This window comes from Pseudorasbora parva, chromosome 1, assembly GCF_024679245.1.
Source record: "Pseudorasbora parva isolate DD20220531a chromosome 1, ASM2467924v1, whole genome shotgun sequence".
Classification (NCBI taxonomy): domain Eukaryota; kingdom Metazoa; phylum Chordata; class Actinopteri; order Cypriniformes; family Gobionidae; genus Pseudorasbora; species Pseudorasbora parva.
The window spans coordinates 52327452-52349737 of record NC_090172.1 but is presented as its reverse complement, the minus strand read 5'-3'; the positions used below and the strand labels follow the sequence as shown (position 1 = coordinate 52349737).

The 22286-nt window shown below is 35.8% G+C and overlaps 3 protein-coding genes across 3 annotated transcripts; 2 read left to right on the top strand and 1 right to left on the bottom strand.

Annotated features, from left to right (window-relative positions):
• Positions 1–2293: 2293 nt before the first annotated feature.
• On the top strand, positions 2294–9750 carry si:cabz01068815.1 (solute carrier family 51 subunit beta). Its single transcript, XM_067445165.1, has 6 exons — positions 2294–2391; positions 3402–3460; positions 6897–7265; positions 8026–8145; positions 8307–8397; positions 8688–9750. The coding sequence occupies exons 2-6, from the start codon at positions 3421–3423 to the stop codon at positions 9064–9066; spliced, it is 999 nt and encodes a 332-aa protein (XP_067301266.1). The 5' UTR covers positions 2294–2391; positions 3402–3420; the 3' UTR covers positions 9067–9750.
• A 144-nt stretch (positions 9751–9894) lies between these two features.
• rasl12 (RAS-like, family 12) lies at positions 9895–17780 on the bottom strand. The gene is made up of 6 exons (XM_067445166.1): positions 17159–17780; positions 16939–17051; positions 16503–16559; positions 15675–15748; positions 15320–15510; positions 9895–10520 (listed from the first exon to the last, which is right to left on the bottom strand). The coding sequence occupies exons 2-6, from the start codon at positions 17048–17050 to the stop codon at positions 10187–10189; spliced, it is 768 nt and encodes a 255-aa protein (XP_067301267.1). The 5' UTR covers position 17051; positions 17159–17780; the 3' UTR covers positions 9895–10186.
• A 1045-nt stretch (positions 17781–18825) lies between these two features.
• kbtbd13a (kelch repeat and BTB domain containing 13a) lies at positions 18826–20700 on the top strand. Its single transcript, XM_067451949.1, has one exon. It carries the CDS (start codon positions 19031–19033, stop codon positions 20549–20551), a length of 1521 nt encoding a protein of 506 aa, XP_067308050.1. The 5' UTR covers positions 18826–19030; the 3' UTR covers positions 20552–20700.
• Positions 20701–22286: the final 1586 nt, after the last annotated feature.

Sequence of the window (22286 nt, the reverse complement as noted above, 5' to 3'; positions counted from 1 at the left end):
CTCTTCTCTTCTCTTCTCTTCTCTTCTCTTTCCTCCCCCTCTGATTGCTTCTATTGTTCTCTTCATTTGTAAGGCGCTTTGGATAAAAGTGCCTTCTAAATGATCAAATGTAAGTTGTTCAGTGAAAACATTGGAAATCTTTTCTTTGTACTTTTGTTAAGAGCCTTCAAATTCCCCAATCAATTTTGATCCACAATGAACATCTGAAGCACACATAAAACACATCTCTAAAACGGCATTTTTCCATTTGAGAAACATAGCTCGATTAAGACCTTTTCTCTCTTTTGCAGATACAGAAAGGCTAATACATGCCTTCATTGCAACTAGGTTAGATTACTGCAATGCCTTGTTCTCTGGACTTCCAGCTAAATTGTTGAGCAAGCTTCAGTATATTCAAAATTCCGCCGCTCGTGTGCTCACTCGTACTTCTCCTGTACGTGAACACATTACACCGGTTCTTTCAAAATTGCACTGGCTTCCCAAAAATGTGAGAATTGTTTTTAAAATTCTTATTTTAGCATACAAGGCATTCATGGGACTGCAGCTGAGTATCTATGAGTGACCTCAACAGTCCTTATACTCCATCACACTCTCTTCGCTCTGCTAACTCTCTCTCACTTCACCAGCCTTCATGTAAGCTTAAGACCATGGGGGAAAGAGCCTTTTCATACAAAGAACCCAAGCAATGGAATGTGCTTTCTCTGCCCATCAGAAATGCACGAACGTTGGGTTGAAGTTGATTAAAACACATTTGTTTAAGACTGATTTTTATGGGGGCGGCGATGGCTCAGTGGTTCATGTAGGTTGTCTACAAACCGAAAGGTGGGTGGTTCAATCCCCTGTTCCACCTGACCAATGTCGAAGTGTCCATGAGCAAGACACCTAACCCCAGCTGCTCCCAACCAGCTGGATGGTGCCTTATGGCTGACATTGCCATCGGTGTATGAATGGGTGAATGTGAGGCAAAATGTAAAGTGCTTTGGATGACTATATAGGGTCTGTTAAAAGCGCTATATAAATGCAGTCCATTTACCATAATCATTTGTTGTACTGCTATTGTTGTTTTATTGTCTTTGTATTTTATTTATTGTTGTATTATTGTTGTTTTACTGTAGCGCTTTGGGTTTAAGAAAAGTGCATTATAAATAAAATGTATTATTATTATATTATTTTGTCAGTTAAATAAAGTTGAAAGAGAATTAACATCACAGATTCTTGATTTGATTGCATTCAATTGTGTGTGTGTGTGTTTTAACAGAATTGTAATGCTCATGGGGTGTTGAAGGGATCATCTATTGTCCCCTTAGTAAATAAATATAATCTTTTAATTTTACAATATAATAAATCTATTGTTGATAATAGACAAAAGCATGTGATAACAAAAGGTCAAAGGCCCTAGTGTAAAATTCTATGAATCTTGAATTCGTCAAAGAATCATAAATTACCAAATATTTGATAAGAGGTCAAACTTGATTCTTTGAAAATCCCACTGGATAAATAGAAGACAACTTTTTTTTTCTTCTTCACAGGATCATTTGGATGATCTCTTTAGGATTGGATACAAATTATATAGATTAGCAATCTATCATGATTTTTTTGGACCTAAAAAAAAATTCTAAGTATAAACGATACTGCTGTAAAGAATGGTGTTTATCACTTCACCTCTGCAGCAATGAAAGTGACACCTAGTTCATTCACCCTGAGCGGCTCCAAACACTTGCTGTAAAGAAATAAAACCCACCTCTCTGTCTGCACAAGCAAACATATACACATGTGACAGGTACTTGACCGACGAGTCAAAGACTGTGTCCCTCTCATCTGCATTCTGATACATTAACATGGCAAGGTTGGAGCAAGGCTATACAAACACTGAGTGGAAAACGGCCTTACAGAACATAACCAATCATAAACAGTGCATGTCTAGAATGACTTTTACTTTTACTTATTCATTTATTGCCTGTATTTATCTCAAGACAGCCTAATTCTTTAGAATACTGTATTTCCTGGACGTACATAAACATGTCCTATTTCAGCCCAAGTTCATTTGTACAAAAGAAATTATAGACTAATATATATATATATATATATATATATATATATATATATATATATATATATATATATATATATATATATACACACACACACAATAACTTCAGCTTCACCCATATGAAAAGAATTTGAGCTGCTAACTAACTCCCTCATCATCACCTGAAACATTTCCCTCTGAGTTTATAAGGCAATCAAACTGCCCTATAAAGTGGAAAGGAATTACATGAGTGAATCTCCTCCCATTTGAACTTTGGAAACTCTCTGCCGTGGTAAAGCGTTGTGTACATGTGTAGTCATTCTTTCTGTTCTGTCCCGCGCCTCTGAAGCTGTGCACTTCAGGTGAGTTGAATTTATACATGTTCCCTATAAGAAGCAAAGATCATTCTGTGAAGTATGCCATTGGGTTATTCTTGTCTTAGAATTGCTGATAATAATCACTATTTTAATGCATCTCATCATTTTTGTAAAAACAATGCTCAAAATAGCCTGTTAACTGTCCTATAACATTTAGTAAACATCTTAAATAGTTATAATACGAAAGCAATCAAACTTAACATTCATCCTATTAAAACCGTTTTAAAAACTGACATTTGACATTTTAGCGGTCTTGATTTTTGTGATAACTTCAAATTTTACTTATTTAGACATATAACTTTGTCTCAATTTTAGAGGCCAAATTATTTTGTAAAATATAAATTAAGCATAAAATGTTTTCATTTATTCAATGTAGCATTTCATTTATTCCATTTTTTTTTTTTTTTGCAATAATCTGATTTATAAAGTGTCTTCTTAAAAGAGAGACCACGGTCTGTATTACAAAGCATTCATGAATTAAATCCATATGTTCATATCTATGCTCAAAAAAGGGGATGACAGATAACAGGTTAATATTGTACATATTTCACATTGTTATGACTTTTAATTAATTTATATGTAAACAAAATGTATACAACTACAATGCATAAGACACACAAATATAAAAAAAAAATTAAAGGCATAATTACAAACATATCTATCTTAAGGCGGTAAAACAAAAATGACTGGAATGAACATGTGCATGATTTAAGGGTTTTACAGCGATAAATAAAAGAATAAATAGCTGGAAGGAAATATTTCAACATTGAGGTGGGGTTCGACATCTGGTTTTTCTCAAGGGATGGTATCTCATTCTCTCATTAGGAAAGTTTAAAATATTACACTTTAGTCAAGCTGGCGTTTAGATATTAGGTGGGGGAGGAATTCTGAGAAATGAAAACATAAGGTTAAAGAAACCTTATGTTGTTTTTGAATATGTTTGGGACTATTAACACATGTTCTGGACCTCTGCATTGTGTCTTGTGTTTAAGCAGACTCAGTATTACAGGAGCGATGCTGCTGCTGTGGATAGCATTATCACTCACATGGCCTGGTATAGTATACTCTTAACCTCAGAAAATCAGCTGGGTGAATATTACAAATCCTGTCAGAAACATGTCCAGCGCTGCGTCTCCCAAAAACATTACAAACCTAATCCGAGAGACTATTGGTGATTTCAACGTTCTCTTCAACGCAACCCACTCTCAAATCAAAGAAATTAAATCAAATATATTGGTAAAACTTTACAATAAAGTTTCATTTGTTAAAATTATTTTAATTTTAATGAACCAATAAACAATATTTCTACAGCATTTATTAATTTTAGTTTATGTTAATCTCAACATTTACTAATACATTGTTTTAATTCAACAGTTGTATCTCATTAGTAAATGCACTGTGAACTAAATTTTTTAACATTAACAAATGTAAAAAATAAAAAATCTACATAGTTCATGTTAATCAGTGCATTAAGCAAGTGAGCAGGGCAGCAAGGCCAGAATTTGCCAAGTAAAATGTAAAGTTGACTTCACTTAGAAAAAGTGAGGAAACCGATTGCCTTAAAATTTTCAAGTAAAGTAGCAAAATATTTTTTAGTTGGCAAAGCTTAACAAAATTTGTACAGAAAACTTGTTAATGAAGTATACTTAACTCAAAATTATTAGTTGTGTTAACTTGTTATTAGTGCTCACATTACTAGTAAAATATTAGGAAACTGATTGCCTTAAAATTCTCAAGTAAGCTGAACTTAAGGGGGAGGGGGAGGGGGGGGGTGAAACACTCAGTTTCAGTCAATCTCATGTCAATCTTGAGTACCTATGGAGTAGTATTGCATCCTTCATATCTCCGAAAAGTCTTTAGTTTTATTATATTTATAAAAGAAATATAGGCTGTACCGAGTCTTTCCGGAAAAAAACGAGCGCCTGGAGGCGTATCGTGTGGGCGGAGCTAAAGAATGACGAGCACACACAAAGCGATCAGATTCAGCTAATACGTGATCCAGAATCATTCGGAGGCTGAAATAAATTGAACAGGAGAAACAGCAACAGCAGGACGTCCGTCTCTGTGGTATGTACTGTATTTAGTGGCCTGTCAACATTTGTGTGTGTTTACTCGCAGTTTATGAGGACATGATTCGGTTTATGGACTATTGCGACTAAACCTTAGCAGTAGCAAGCAAACCGGTTTTGCACATCAGACTAGTGTAACGTTATACATAGAACAACAATGGAGTAACGTTAGCGCATTTGAATGACAAAGCACGCGATCGTGTCGTTTACTGATGTTTACTCACGCGACGAGCCAATAGCAGAGACATTTGAAGCAGTTTTACTCACCGGCTGCTTCCAAAGCAGGACCAAACCTTTATCGCTGGGACCGCTCCGTCAAAAACACACTTCCGTATGATTTGGTGAAGTCCTGTGACAGCAGTGACCGTGGAAATCCGCGATGTTGTGAAGCTTCCCGTCATTTCTGTGTTCAAATGGGTTCAAATGCAGCGGTGCCTTCCCGGAATGCTGTGCTGAAGCGTTGAAGTCGCTCGACGTCACCCATAGGAATAAAGTGGAGCGCGGCACGTCATAAGTGTTAACGGACGACTGGATCTGCAGCTGAGCGAGTGCTTATGGGCGTGCATTTCCTCTCTCGCTCTAGTCACGCGCGCACCCTTCCGGGAGAGGAGCCCGTATGGCCCATACAAGGACCTTCCGCTCTATCGACGCCGAGCCATACTCGAAAAAAACTCTCCGAAACTTGTGAGAAACCGGAAAGAGATTTTTTGACACAGAAATACTCCATCAAATGTCCAACATTAGTTTTTGAAACTTTGTCTTACTTAAACCATTCAAGTTGTGTGGACATAATTCTATCTGTGAGCTGAGGAAGTGTACTCCAAGAATTGCAGCACGAATAAATAATCACAGGGCAATCGTAACTCCGTTTTATTATTTTTGGCTTTATTTTTACATTTTATTTGCTATCTTTTGTCAGTATAACCCCAATAATGACAGCAAATGAACTTGTAATGATCTTATTAAGTGTAAAATAAAATAAAAAATGTTACCATGGTTGTGATTTGCATGCTGAACATTGAAGTCTGTGTGACTCAAGCATGGTGAATTGTTGGATATTGTCACAAATGTAGAGGCATTATATTAAAACAACTAAAAGTGTGTTATAAGTGTTTGCAATAAAATGTTAAAAGATCTTTAAATGGCATTACAGTTATATATATATATGTAGATGTATTTATATACGTGTATGTGTGTGTGTGTGTATGTATATATATATATATATATATATATATATATATAACTTCCCTTCCTTTGAAATCAGATAACTGTGATTTCATGTTGCATTGCTACATTAATAGGAAGAGATTTATAGTAATATAAATTAAGTTCCAAGTGGCCAACCAAAGGAAACACTGATCACCATAATGGTGAGAAATTTTAGGAAATCAACATAAATTTATGAAGTCAGCTTATGTGACGCTCTCCCAAAGTATTTAGTTGTATTTTCAATAACATTCAAGATGACTGGAAAATGAGTGAAAGCAACTAAGAAGAACGATGACTGCAGAAGTGGAGGAAATGAGAGAAGTCTATTTAGAATTGACCCGCCTCAACCTTTTGCCCGCCCTCCTGTTTTTTTTTTTTCTTTTTCTGTTTTTTTCTTTGGCAAAATGGTACTCAACCAGTTAAGCAATGTTTACTTGGGTTTTCTAAGTAACAAAGGCATAGCATGCAAACAGTTCAGATTACTAAATAGTTTTAAGTAAGTTCAACAACTTTTGTGTGTGTGTGTGCTATCCAGTGCTATCTTTTCATTTCTGTATCTCAATGACACGTTCTGTCAATAAAATACAGTACAAACAATAAGAGTGTAAATTTAAATCTTTTCCATTCTTTCGCAATTACACTCACACATACACTAAGATGGAACTTACAATTGACAATAATTGTCATCAAAACTTTATCCGTAGTTTCCATCAGAACATCCCTCCAGAGTAAATATTATATTGACAACGACTAAACAATTTGACTGTCTTATCCGTACACAATGACACAAGGACTTGTCATTCTGATGGCACTGACATGTTTATTGACACAGATATTTACTTTTGAGAGTTGAACTAAGGATTTTGAGTAAGAGAGTGGCTTTTGCAGGTTATCCATGGTGTTTTGCTATTTGTACAAATTGTTTTGAGAAATGCACTTACTGTTTTGCAAATTGTGAGTTTGATTCGAGAAATGTACCAAAGCGACTGAGAAAAACTGTAAAAACTGAAAAACTGAGATCATTGCACAATATAAAGCTAATAGTTGGGGGGGGGGGGGAAGCCTGAATGTTTTGTTTTAGTATTGGTAAAATTATAGTTTTCTATCATGTGCAAGACAAAATTCTTGCATTTTCTTTTTTTCCAGATATAAAAATATTTTTCCAGATATAAAAGTATTATTAGTCAAGTAATAAGTCAATTTTCTTTCAAGGCACATTCAGCTTCACGATCCACAACATTAAGGAAGATCTGTGTCTAGAGGACTCGACTGAAGGAGGAGTTGAGTTAAAGACATGCAGTCTGGACTCGGTCCTGCAGCAGTGGATGTGGACCGATCACTGGTTCCTAGTAAACACAGGCACCCTGAGGTGTCTCTCCTCCACCCACAGCGACCCAGTCCACACTGTCAGTTGTGATTCTGGTGAACATATCAAATGGCAGTGCAAAGCTCAACAGCTCATCAGCCTAAAAAACACCCTGGCGTTGAGTTCAGAGAGAGGAAAACTCAGACTCAACAGGGGTGAACACAACATCTGGAAATCTCTGGATGCGGATTCTGATATCTGCCAGAACAAACTGAGTGAGTAGAAGCCGAAAAAACATCGGAATAATTTCATCATTCTTGAATTATGTGTTTACATTGTCACGTTCATTGTATTGTTAAGTACATTCCCAAATATGCATTTATTTGATCAAAAATACAATTGAAACAGTCTTATTGAATAACAGTTTTCTATTTTAATGTTTTAATATTGTATTTATTATACATTTTTAAACAGTTATGCTGCTGTTTTGAAGTTATGCTGCTTAATATTTTGGTGGAAACCATTATATATTTTTCAGTATTCTTTAATGAATAGAAGATTCAAAGGAACATATTTTCTAATGTCTTTACTGTCACTTTTGATTAATATATCCTTGCTGAATAAAATTATTACTTTATTTAAAACTTTTAAAGATCACTAATCTACTGAGTATATATAATATATAATTACAAAATCGTATATACACCAGTATATATATATATATATATATATATATATATATATATATATATATATATATATATAGACAGACAGACAGACAGACAGACAGATAGATAGATAGATAGATTTTAGATTTCAAGCAATAGAAAATGCAATTGTATTATTTAATATTTTTTGCATTACAGTAATGTGAATTATGTGAATGTACTTCATTATCATGACAATGTCTGACTTCACAATTACAAGAGAGAGTTAAAGCGATGTCTGCCACATTTTAAAACATGAAAAGAAACTCCACTGACCTTCTTTGCTTCAACTCTTCATGGACTATAATATCTTCACTCATTCTCACAGGATCCAGAAGAGACAGTGATTTAGAGGCCGATGAGTTTGACTTTGCCGAAGGGCCGCCTGCGCAGGGAATGACAGAGGCACAGATTAAGTTTTTACAGTGGTATTACCGCACAGAGGACCGTGAGTGTGCCAAGCTTGCACTTAATGTTATTTTTATTTCTCATGTTAACAGAATTTAATATCCCCATCCATGAAATGGCTTTTAAGTGCACACCTGGAAATGGCCGTATCACATTAATACTCACAGACTGTCCAAATGCCCTGCTTTTCTTTTTTAACAGCAACATCATGGAAGTTTGGCATGCTGGCATTTGCTTTTCTGGGTCTTCTGATTGGCGCAGTGCTGTTGGTCATGGGCATGATGGCTAATAGGTTAGTGACATACACGAGTAACACAATGGGTTAGTACAGACAAAACATTATGACCAAATAACTGCTATGTATTTGTGTGTGTGTATATATAAAATTGTTTTACTATATATATATATATATATATATATATATATATATATATATATATATATATATATATATATATATATATATATATATATATATATATATATATATACATATATATAATTTAAAAAAAAATGTATAGAAAGGTATTGGTATAAACAGATTAAGAGGAATGGAATATAACTTCCATGTCTCCCATACAGGAACAGGAAGCAAATAGCCAAGATCAAAGCTTCCACAAAAGTCACAGAGGTGGACCCTGAAATGGAGGGTCTGCAGGTCATCGTCACTGATAAGGTTTCACAGGTCAAAGAGGAAAAAGCCCTTTCCATCTCATCCGAACACATCTCAACGCACAACAGCCACGGAGACTGGGAAGAGCCTTCAACCAACACCAAAGCCTCAGAGGAAATGAAGCCTGGAGAAATTGTGGTAACCTGGAAGGATGGAAATGTGTCTACTTTGTATCCTGAACCGGTATCGGAGGGGGAAGGTGAAGAGGACATCCACAACACAAATGTGGAGACTCTTTCCCAAAACTCCCACAAAGTAATAGCTTCATCTGAGGCTATTGCTTTTTAATATAGTAGTACTGTTTGCGTATTACTCTTGATCCAAAATATACACTGTAAAAAAAATATTGTTGGTTTAACTTAAAAAGTAAGTAACCTGGTTGCCTTAAAATTTTGAGTGCAATAAGAAATTTGAGCTGATACAATGAAGGAAATTAGTTTAATAAATATAAGCTCATAATATTATTCTGAACCACATAAAAAATTTGATAAATCATGAAAATAGCACAATTTGGCACGTTAAACACACGATTACGCATTATGCTTACCAAATATTTGAATAAACCTTGTCTATTCTCAAAGATTTTCAGTGTATTAGCTCAATTTTTTTTATTTCAATGAACTCAAAATTAAGGCAACCAGGTAACTTATTTTTTAAATAATTATTTAGAGTGTATGCTTATTATAGCCTTGGGTCAACCAATCAGTGTGAATATATACACATACATGCAAGTTTTATAGTGTATATTTCAAAAGGCAAGTTGTACTATTTGTTATAATATTTTTTTGTGAAAATGCATCAGAATTTTTCCAAACCAAAATAGTGTACCATACAAACTATTTTGTACCATACAAAATGTAAACTTTATATATATTTTTTCTTTCTATGCTGGCCATGCCAAAGCATTTTAAGTTATTCTCTTCTATCTCACTTGTGACGCAATATAATAAACTTGGTAATTGCTCATTATAATGTGTTTAATTAATATTAGCATCTTTTTTTTTTTTTTACAGTTTAACAACAACAAACACAGATGAATGTGTTTATTTTGTGCTGAAACTTTCTTTGGAATATTGTGCATGATTAGGTTTTATGTTCTGCTGTGTAAAAATTCACACAAATGTCCTCATGAATCCTCGGAAATTGGAAAGTGAAATTGGTTTTATCACAATAAAGTATACTATTGGTGCAAAAAAAAAAAATCTAAATTATAACAGAAATATCAGAAATGCTAACAAATACATTAATTGGAGCTCTGTTATATTTAGTACATCGTCCATTCTCATACCGTTACTGCATTCTCAAGTATGTTAGAGACATGGTTCTCCTTCAGGTCCTGTTATATAACATCAAGACAAGCCTTCCATCATGTAGATCCTCTCAAGTATCAGAAGAGGGCGGCATTACATCAGAAGATCTTAAAGCCCTTGAGCAGTGTAAGCGTGGGGGCTCTGCGTTTGCTTTGGGCTCTCGAGGACTTAACCGTAACCAGCTTTGCGGTGGCTGGTGTGGGCAGCTCCTTATAGCAGGCGGTGAGGGGAGGGGCAGAGGACAGGCTGATCGCAGACTTGTCTTCGCTGATGAAGAGCGGACGGATACTCCTCTCTGTCTCTCGCCTCACTTCCCGAACGACTTCGTGAAATATGTGCTGAACGGACAGAAAGTCCAAGCAGGCGGAAACTTCAAAGAACAGGCAGCCGAATCGCAAGGCCAGGGCTGCACCATCTGCTTTGCTCACCTGTCTGATAAAGAGAGAAAGAGAGAGCTTATTGCACAAATGTTTAACCCTTAAATGCATGCATTAAGAAAGCATGTTTGATTGACTTTACTTATGTAAAAAAGACCTCTCACTAAAATCTAAAATAAATTCTGGTACGCCGATGTGCAACAATGGAAAGAAATGTATTAAAGATTTTCTGTTTATTTAAATTAATGTAAATAATAAAAATGAGTGTAGTCAATAAAATTGGCTAATAGTATAACAAATACATTTAAAAGAACAATGCTTATAGATTACTTCAATTTACACTTCTACATTTTTAAAAGTGTGGAGTATGACTTATGATTTATTTTTTAGCAGGATTTATTTTTTGGATAGAAATTAATACTTAAATTGATGAAAAACGGCATCAAAAAAATTACGCTATAAAATATTTAGATTTTTTAAATAAATGCTGTTGTTTCGTTCGCCAAAGAATCACGAAAAAATGTATCACAGTTTTCACAAAAATATTATGCAGCATAATAAATGTTATTAATTATAATAATTGTTTTTTGAGCATCAAATCTGCATATGAAAATTATTTCTGAAGGATCATGGTACACTGAAGACTGGAGTAATGATGCTGAAAATTCAGCTGTACATCACAGAAATAAATGGGAAAAAAAGTAGAAAAGATTCATTTTAAATTGCAATAATATTTCTAAATATTACTATTTTTGCTATATTTTTTATCAAATAAATGCAGCCTTAATAAACAAAAGATTATATATATATATATATATATATATATATATATATATATATATTCATTAAGCCATTTATTTGATAAAAAATACGGCAAAAATAGTAATACTTAGAAATATTATTGCAATTATATTATATATATACAGGTCCTTCTCAAAAACGTTGCGATAAAATTGTGATAAAGTTCATTATTTTCCATAATGTAATGATAAAAATTAAACTTTCATGCATTTTAGATTTATTGCACTCCAACTGAAATATTTCAGGTCTTTTATTGTTTTAATACTGATGATTTTGGCATACAGCTCATGAAAACCCAAAATCTCAAAACATTTGCATATTTCATCCAACCAATAAAAGAAAAGTGTTTTTAATACAAAAAAAGTAAACCTTCAAATAATTATGTTCAGTTATGCACTCAATACTTGGTCGGGAATCCCTTTGCAGAAATGACCGCTTCAATGCGGCGTGGCGATGGAGGCGATCAGCCTGTGGCACTGCTGAGGTGTTATGGAGGCCCAGGATGCTTCGATAGCGGCCTTAAGCTCATCCAGTGTTGGGTCTTGCGTCTCTCAACTTTCTCTTTACAATATCCCACAGATTCTCTATGGGGTTCAGGTCAGGAGAGTTGGCAGGCCAATTGAGCACAGTAATACCATGGTCAGTAAACCATTTACCAGTGGTTTTGGTACTGTGAGCAGGTGCCAGGTCGAGCTGAAAAACCAAATCAACATCTCCAGAAAGCTTTTCAGCAGATGGAAGCATGAAGTGCTCCAAAATCTCCTGATAGCTAGCTGCATTGACCCTGCCCTTGATAAAACACAGTGGACCAACACCAGCAGCTGACATGGCACCCCAGACCAACACTGACTGTGGGTACTTGACACTGGACTTCAGGCTTTTTGGCATTTCCTTCTCCCCAGTCTTCCTCCAGACTCTGGCACCTTGATTTCCGAATGACATGCAAAATTTGCTTTCATCCAAAAAAAGTACTTTGGACCAGTGAGCAACAGTCCAGTGCTGCTTCTCTGTAGCCCAAAGTGGCTTGACCTGGGGAATGCGGCACCTGTAGCCCATTTCCTGCACACACCTGTGCACGGTGGCTCTGGATGTTTCTACTCCAGACTCAGTCCACTGCTTCCGCAGGTCCCCCAAGGTCTGGAATCGGTCCTTCTCCACAATCTTACTCAGGGTCCGGTCACCTCTTCTCGTTGTGCAGTGTTTTTTTGCCATACTTTTTCCTTCCCACAGACTTCCCACTGAGGTGCCTTGATACAGCACTCTGGGAACAGCCTATTTGTTCAGAAATTACTTTATGTGTCTTACCCTCTCGCTTGAGGGTGTCAATGATGGACTTCTGGACAGCAGTCAGGTCGGCAGTCTTACCCATGATTGCGGTTTTGAGTAATGAACCAGGCTGGGAGTTTTTAAAAGCCTCAGGAATCTTTTGCAGGTGTTTAGAGTTAATTAGTTGATTCAGATGATTAGGTTAATAGCTCGTTTAGAGAACCTTTTCACGATATGCTAATTTTTTGAGACAGGAATTTGGGGTTTTCATGAGCTGTATGCCAAAATCATCAGTATTAAAACAATAAAAGACCTGAAATATTTCAGTTGGAGTGCAAAGAATCTAAAATATATGAAAGTTGAATTTTTATCATTACATTATGGAAATAATGAACTTTATGACAATATGCTATTTTTTTTAGAAGGACCTGTATATATATATATATATATATATATATATATATATATATATATATATATATATATATATATATATATATATATATATATATATATATATATATATATATATATATATATATATAAATTATACCAACCCCAAACTTTTGGATGGTAGTGTGTAGATAAATAAAAGACACTAACGTCCATATGATAACTGCAGCCTAAGGTCAAATTGTACTATAACGGGTTAAAGAAAGTCTCTAATGTACTAGGAATGGAACAGCAGCAAAAAAAAAAAAAACAAACTGAGGATGAGCAGTTAGAACTTTTATTTAAAGCATGGCTGGCAAACAGGCACACATAAATCTGTATAAATAGATAGATTTGATTGAGTCCAGCTGTTATATGGTCATTTTATGCACTGTGTTTGCATAATGAAAGGAAAATAAAAAGGCAATAAATGGTAATTTCCTGGACCAATTCAATCCTTCCTTAAACATTTTAGGATCATGAAATATTGAAATCTAAATAACTTGCTGTAGTACAGGGCATAACTGCTGTAATTTAGCTAGTCACAGGTCATTTGTTTTTCCAGTTAAACTAACAAAAGGACATTCATACAAATATGTAAAGGAACTATTTTGCTATGTTTGGTTACTGTTTTGACTAACACTCACTCTGACACAGGAAATTTGACTGTTTAAGATTTGTGCTTAAAGGGGTCCATTTATATTTTCAACTTCCTTTGGTGTGTAAATGTTGCTGTTTGAGAATGAAAAAATGTCTGCAAAATGTAAAGGTCTATAAAGTACAATGCATAAAGTCACTCCAAAGGGAGTCATTTTTTACATCCATAAGCACTATTTCTGAACTCCTTAAAACGCCTCTAATGTGGTCTTGAGTTTTCTTCTGGGAATGTACAGTTCATTTCAAAAGGTTCCCCCTTTAAACTATACCCACCCAAGACATGTATGCAAAAAGGGGCCGAGGCCTGACTGGGTTGCACTGTGTGCTGAAAATGTGGGTATGGTAAAAAGACATTTTCGAAACAAAACGGTTCAAAAGGGTTGACCAATAATACACAAGACACTTCTTCAGCCGACCAATCAGAGCATGGAAAATTATTCCAAATATATAATTATCGTTTTAGTTGGGGTGAGAAATGCTATTCTTTAATATTGAGAATTTTTTTGAGATTTTTAGAACTATATCTTTATCTATATCTTAGGGGACTACAGATTAAAAATAACCTCTTGGCTACTTCTGGCTTTTTTCCTGATGTTGTTTTTTTTTAAATGAAATTGCATTGTCCCCTTACAAATAAATGTATCTAATCTAATCGAAATCTTTATAGTTATCCGCCTTGGTGTGAACAGGCCTTTAACTTCAACGGCTAGAAAAACACCCATAATGTGTTATGAGAGTCGTGCACCAAATCAATTTCTGAATCTCCTCATTATGCTGTGGATACAGCATAAAATCATACTGGTTTAAATTCCTTTTGAATTAATTTTTAAATTGTATAGTACAGGTTTATACATAATTCCAGTATGCTAAGTTTCAAATGATTATTAAACAGCAAGCATAAACAAAAGCGGCCCCCCATTCAATTACTCATGTACTCCTTTAAAGGTGCACTATGTAGGATTTTGCAGTAAAATATCCAAAAACCACTATGCCAGTTTTATATATTTTGTTCAGTTGGGTTCTTACAATATCCAAAATATTTCCAACTATTTGTAAATTGTTAGAATATTTATATTTTAACCAAGGAGCTGGGGCGTCTGAGGGAGTCGCCTGTCAATTGAGTCATATCTGCGTTACCCTCGGTGTCTGGTTTTATTCTGCAGAAATGCTTTACTCTTAGCAGTGAGCAACAAGTGTCACAGCAGCCGCTGAGCGAACGCACAGAGTAATGTCATAACATCCTTTTAAACACACTTAATGTATCTAATATGATAAATAGAGCTGTGTTACCTCATACTCATGGCCTGAAAAGCGGAAAAGGCGCCGGCGACTGTGTCCTGTTATAATAAAAGTCCCCGTGCTCGCGAGGCATGTTGCGTAAAAATCGCTCCAGTGGCCTTGCTCAGCTCCACAACACTCGGTCCTGCTCTGCTTCACACTACAGTAACGTTAATAACCGCATCCATCAACATGATTTCTGCCTATCCTGATTCTTTTCCGCCGGCTGTGAGGTGAACTTGGCATCATCAAACTACGCCTTTGTTTTGAATAGGCGCCATCTAGCAGATGGAAAATTTACATAGTGTAGCTTTAAGTGGAGGAATATTGAATGAGAGAATAAGGGGGCGATATATGTAACACAGCTTGTAGGTTATAAAACTTTTGAAAGAAATCAAACAGGAAGGATGTTTTATTAACCTGTATCTCTCCATGTCCACTTTGTTGCCTAGAAGAATGACAGGAGCTTCTGGCTGCAGGCCTTTTGAGGAAAGGGTCACAGTCTCTATGTACTGCTGGCAGGCCTCAAAGCTATTCCGGTTGTCAATGCTGTAGACAATGATGAAGGCATTGGCCCAGCCTAAATAGCGCTCACAGTTGACTGGTCCATCCTGATTTAAATAAAGATAGATTTGTTTGCATACTCTCAAGTTGCCAAGTTTATACAAAAATCTTCCATTACATGAAAGAAAAACATGAAGCATTATGAAGAGATCTGATGCAAATATCAGGAGTCAATCTATATAAAGCAGAATATTCTTAAAAGAGACATTACCTGATCAGCTGTGTCCATCACTTTGACTTGAACAGGCTGCTGGTCCACAACTTCTTCAGAAGAGTAAGTATCTTCTAAAAATATAATATGTAAAATAAGCATTAAAAAAAGAGAAAAAAATTGAACCTAAAGAGCTGGCATTCACTAAAACATTAAACATTTTGCACCAGCTCAGGTTACATGACAGTAACTTCACATCCAGTTCTTTAGTTCATTTATGTTCCTGCCATCCATGTGCGTTTTATAAACTATTTTATTATTTAATGATTTCACAAAAGAATTACATTTGAACAAGATGAAAATGTGATAGAAATTTGAAAAAAAACTAAATTGTGTGTTGGTAAAAGACTAAAGTCTTAAAGTGGTTTTGGCAAAGCTTACAAGTCTTAAAATGTGGAATACTAAAACTTGTCATTTAGTAACATAAAAGCTGTCAGTATAAGCCTCGACTTTTCATCTTCTTCCAAGGAAAAAACATGAAAATGAGAATAGAGCTTTACATATAACTTTTATGTCTCTAAAACCCTTTTAATTTTTTAAAGTCACACATATTGGTTCCTATTGGTTATAGTGAAACTAATGTTAGCAATAATGCTCCAGTAATTATTGCTGTTTGTTTGATGGGTAAATCACTTTCATATATGTTTTGTGTTAAGACCAAGACCATAACTATCATAGACATAGAGAGGGACACGTCCTCTCCAGATGTTCAATCACTCATTATTGTACTCACTATTTTTCAAATGACTGATTCTTAAACCTTTACCTTTGATCGCCTCAATATTTGGTTACATCCTTGGTGACAACAGTAAACGCTGGGAAACTCACCGAGGTTCGGGTCATATTCACTGATGAAGCGCTTCGTGAGGAATTTCACAGTAAGTGCTGCGGGGGAACAGACAAACTTCCTGTAAGTTTAAGTTCAGAAATATTTTCAATTACATAACTGAGCATCCCAACATGACGCTGGAAAATGGTCTGCTGTTTAAGATTTTGTCTTTAAACTAAATATCTTTATTTTATCTAGGTAAACAAATATAATATTTTTTTTAAAACATCCATTAATAAAATAAATCAGAGCAGTAAAACGCTCATATATATATATATATATATATATATATATATATATATATATATATATATATTCCCTAGAAATGAAAGCCACTACCTTATTTAAAAAAATAAAAATAATCTACCATAAACAAAATGACATAACACTTTCAGTGTATATTAACTATTCTCCTCCAGTGTGTGGTAATCATACCTGACTTTCCAGATCCCAGAGCTCCCAAAATCACTATGTTACACTCCGAGGGCTCATGCTCAGGAACTGTGACAATATTGCAAGTTCTTGCTTTCCCAAACATTAGAGACATCCTGAAGACGTGATAAGACAGAAGAATGAACACATGAGAAAAAGATCCGAGTCCCACTGTCCATATAAGGCACACAGTACACGTGTGTTTAAACTTCTGAGTTCATACCTGGATGATGCTGACGTCTGATTTCTCACCAGCGCTCTCTGCAAAACAGCTGGGTCGCCTTATACTTCAGTATAAACGACATGTCCGTAACCAAAGATGCACGCAAAAAAAAAAAAAAAAAAAAAAAAAAAAATACTGTCTCAGACTACTTTGTCTCAGAATAAGACTATTTTCTTATTTTCTCTGAGCTTTGGTCTCTGTGTCTCTGAGCTTTGGTGTCTGTGTCTCTTTCTTTCGGAGAGGATGTTACGAGAAATGTGAAATGCTGGAATATTTTGGTTCGGTGCCGGTGGGCTGGAGCATGACGGACTGAATATCCTGTGAATCCGCCTCCCTTCAACATAAAAAGAATCTTCAAAGCTCACACACTAGGCTACTACAGCAACTTTAAAATTCGTGTTGAGTTCCTCCCTTTAACAGTGTGCGAGTCAATTAACAGTAGCCTAGCCTACTCAATACATTTTTCAGGGAAATCGTTTTTGACATTCGACGTTTAGCCTAACTTAGCAACGACTTAAAGACGTAAACTCTAATTTTTGAAGTTTGAATCTAAAACGAAGTGATAATAACAACGGTATTTAAGCTATATAAAGCCTTTTTGTGATGTTTAAATCTAAAACGAATTGACTACTTTTTATGTCATGTCAAACTTTTAGGCAAAACAAAAAAAGTGGTCCGGAATGGACGAATTTAGTAGGCTAACCCATTTCACCAGGAAAGGTAAGGCCACATTAATTTTGTGGTTGCTCAAAAAAAAGAAGAAAAAAAGGCACTGTTTACTATTTTAAAATATAATAAAGTACCAGAATGAATAAAAAATTATAATTAAACACAACAACATGCGTTTAACAATTTGCATAATGATCGGTCGGTCATGAGACACTCGACAACCAATGTTTGAAGCCACTGCCATTATAAAGCTTGGAAGTGTCAGGATATTTTAATATTTAATGATTACAATGATTGTGTTTATCAGAAAGAAGAAATAAAGTAATCTACACCTAGAATGGTTTGAGGTGAGTATAAATCATGGGGTAATTTTCATTTTAAAGTAAACTAATCCTTTAAACACAAATTTTGAGTTTTGAAGTCATTTCATTTGCTTTTTAAATGCTACAAAAATGGAGCAAATATTTTTTTTAAATTGTGTAAATAAAATGTATCTATAAAAGGATATGGGAATGTTATTATTTCTATTTTCTATAAGAATTATATACTGTAGTCTATGCTATTTTGGTGTGTGTCTACATATGCTTAGTAAAAGTTAGATAAATAACTAACTCAGGCAGATAATAGAATATAAAGAACTCAAAGAATGTTTTGAGTCACTGGATAACAATTAAACCTGTCCACTATGTGCAAGCTTATGTTTTTGAAACAGGCATCCTCTACCAGTAGGAAACTGGTTGCAATATATGAAGTCTTATTTTTTCCAGATTTTATTTTAAGCAGTCACATGTTCACCTGGAATGCTGACCCACAACAAAGAGTGACCCTTACAGGCATACCATTGTTACAGCTTTGGGCAGTTCACCTGTTCATCAAAGAGAGAAGATGAAATTTTCGGCCTGCTTTTAATGCCTGCCAAGAACAAAAGGTAATAAATAACCATGATGACGGCTGCCCTCTACAGCGATGGCTATCTGCCATTGCTTTCCTAGCTGTATAATGCTACAGCACTTTTCACTTCTATGTATAGCTGATTCTATTCTTGTAGTTGTTAGTAATACAAATGCTGCACACTCAAGCCAAATGCATCTGCTTCAACACTGTCACTTTACAACACATCATGGATAGTCAGTGGTGCTGTGAAGGTGTCTTCAAAGGCAGGTTTGACTGTGTGGGCATTTCCCTGGAGTTCAGATAAAAATAATGACAGGAGGTAACCTGATGGAGACAAGCAGCTGTGCTGGCTCACAGATCGACGTGAGGAAGGAGGTTTACCAGACGATGGGTTTCATGAAGAAAACAGTGACAGTGAAATTTGCCGAAAGTGTTTTTACGGTGGACAGAAGTCTCCTGGAGGAGCATTGCGAATACTTTCGAGCACTTTTCCAGTCTGGCATGAAGGAATGCCAGGAGGATGAGGTTTGTCTTCAGGTGCCGAGCGCTCGTGGATTTCTGCTTGCCCTCCGTGTGATGCATGGCGAAAGTCCGATGCTGAGCAGTGACGAAATTGTTGATGCCATTGAATGTACTGCATTCCTTCACATAGAGCTTCTAACTGAGCACCTCATAAACATTATTAATTCAGACAACTGCCTTCTTATGTATCACACAGCGGCGAACTTTGGGTTATTGAAGCTCTTCAGGAGTGCATCTTTGTTCATTCGAGACATTTATCAAGACCTCAAAGAAGATGTGAAGTGCTTGCCAGAAGATTTGATTGAATACATAGAGTCTCTTGTTCCTAGTACGTACATCATGGTGGGAAGTCATTCGCCAACCATCAAGCTGTTGCAAGACTTCATGAGGACTGTTTGTTACCTTGATGAGGACGAGAAAGACTGGAAGGTTCTCACCCACTTGCCTCTCAACGCCAGCACCACCATGGCAGGAGTTACGGTTTTAGACAACAAGCTCTACATTGTTGGAGGAGTCTATGATATTACCAATAAAGTTGTGAATTCTGGTTTCTGCTATGATGTATCTACAGATACTTGGAGCACATTTTCTAGCCCTCGGCAACTTCGCTACAACTGCACCCTTGTTGGCCATTTGGGTGACCTTTTTGTCATTGGTGGAGAGTATGAAAAGACCATAATGTCCTCTGTAGAGAGGTACAAAGTCTCCTTGGACACCTGGAGCATTGCTGCCCATCTTCCAAGACCTGCATCCGCTGTCACTTGCGCCAAAGCCATGAGAAGACTGTTCATATGTCTCTGGAGACCTAAAGACGCTACAGAGATTTATGAGTACATGGCTAACAAGGATGAATGGATGTTAATCACGACACTTGTTCGGCATCAAAGTTATGGTCATTGCATGGTAGCCCACAGGGACAATTTGTACGTCATGAGGAATGGGCCATCTGATGATTTTTTGAGATGCATGATGGACTGTTACAATCTGACCTCAGGTCAGTGGACGGCCATGACCGGGCAGTACGAGAACAGTAAGGGGGCTTTGTTTACCGCAGTAGTGCGGGGTGACTCTGTGTTCACAGTGAACCGCAGAGCGACAGTGGAATATGCTATTGAGGACAACAAATGGAGGAAAAAAAAAGAAATGACAGGATTTCCAAGAATTGGCTCCATGTGGACTTTCCTCTTGAGACTGCCAATGAAAAGCAGAGAGCTTTTACAAAAGAAAAAGAATGGAGCTGAGATCTCATCTGACCTCAGCTCAAGTGCTTTTGTACCCATGTTGCCAACTATTTTCAATGGAAAGTAACTAATGTCTAAAAAAGTTTGCTAGATGACGTAATGCGGCAACTGTTGGCACTTTGCATTGGTTTTCTCTCCTAATCAGTGTTCACATTCTATATTTTAACACAGCTGAATATCCAATAGAGAAAGAGCTCATTTACAAAGTTTCTGTTAGACAACAGAACAAGTATGATATATTGACAGACATGTTGACGAGCAGTAAGTAATTTAAATGTAAGTAACATTACACTGTCAGAAAACACAGACCATTTAGAGGCAAATGTGATGTGATTGATGGTAAATAAACAGGCCCTATTTATCTTCACCATTGTTTTACACGACTGATGGTCATTAAAGTGCATGTTGCCATGGTTCCGTAAGACCAAAATATAGAAACATTTCCTGTTTTTATATCAAACAAGCCATCTGTAAAACTCAATCCCTGGTGTATCCATACCAGAAGCGCCAGGGTCAGACAAGGCCACAAGGAAAGAGTGCAGAACCTTGAGGACTGGGAGAGAAAGTATAAGATCAGCTGGGAGAAACACGATCATCACAAATGATACTTTATTCATACAATCATTTATGACCTCAAAAATTGGTTAGAGTGTAACCGTGTGGAGACTCTTTGACTGTTCAAACACTCAAATTATATCCAGACATTCCTGCATGCTTTCGTAACTATTGTAGAAGGTCCACTCATTACATGGGAACCTGAAGACACACTGATAACTAATCATGTTACCACAATGAAAACATTGTGTCCAACCTTTGGCAGCCGAACAACAGAATGTATAGATCTTGGCAGGACGTTGCAATTCGCTCATGGTGTCTGGCAGCTGTTTAATACTTAAGTAACATTTTATAGGAACATTTCCAACCATACTATAATGTTCACAAATACAAAAAAGTGAAACAAACAGATGAAAGTGTGTTGACCAACGCAAATACTAGATTTTCTGAAACAAGAACAATACGCGGGTATTATCGTTTAGATTTGGTTTTTCTTCCAAACATTTAACAGAATTATTTTTTTCTCTTTTTTTTTTGTTTGCAGTGGTAAATCTTCACAAATGCATCAGACAAATGCAAAGCTCTCAGGTTGCTGTTGTTGGAACTCAGCAACAATCTGAACACACTGAACCACTTAAATAGGTTTATTACATCCACATTGCGTGACACGTATATAACAAATGCATCATTTATATATTACATAAGGGTTTCCCAAATGGGGGTTTGTGATTTGATGAAAATCAATCTGTTTAAAACCTGCAATTGCGGTTTTTGCAGAGTTATCATCTTTATCTTTACGAGTGAATCTCCTGTTGTCACCGATGACTGTCATTGGAACTTTCTGGATTACAATCCGACATCAAAATGATGGTTTAAATATTCCATCTGCTGTGAGAAAATGCTATAAATGATCCGCCACCTGCAGCATCCTCACATGCCATACTACAACTAGCCAGACTCTTTCCTTATGTATACAGACGTGACCTAATGATGCAGAGACATGCTCGAATTTCCCACGGAAATGCATCATCTCACTCAAATTATAACACAGTGTTATAGGCTAAGGTTATTGCTCAAAAATTTATTTTGGATAATTATTAACCAAAAATAAATAAATTACAGACTGCAGATTAAAAAAAAAAAAAAAAAAAAAAAAACAATGTTTCCTCGCAGTTTCCTCCTAAATATAAGCTCAAGGTTTTAAGACTTGAAAAGTTAAGATATTTAGCATTGTAACATGTTTTGTA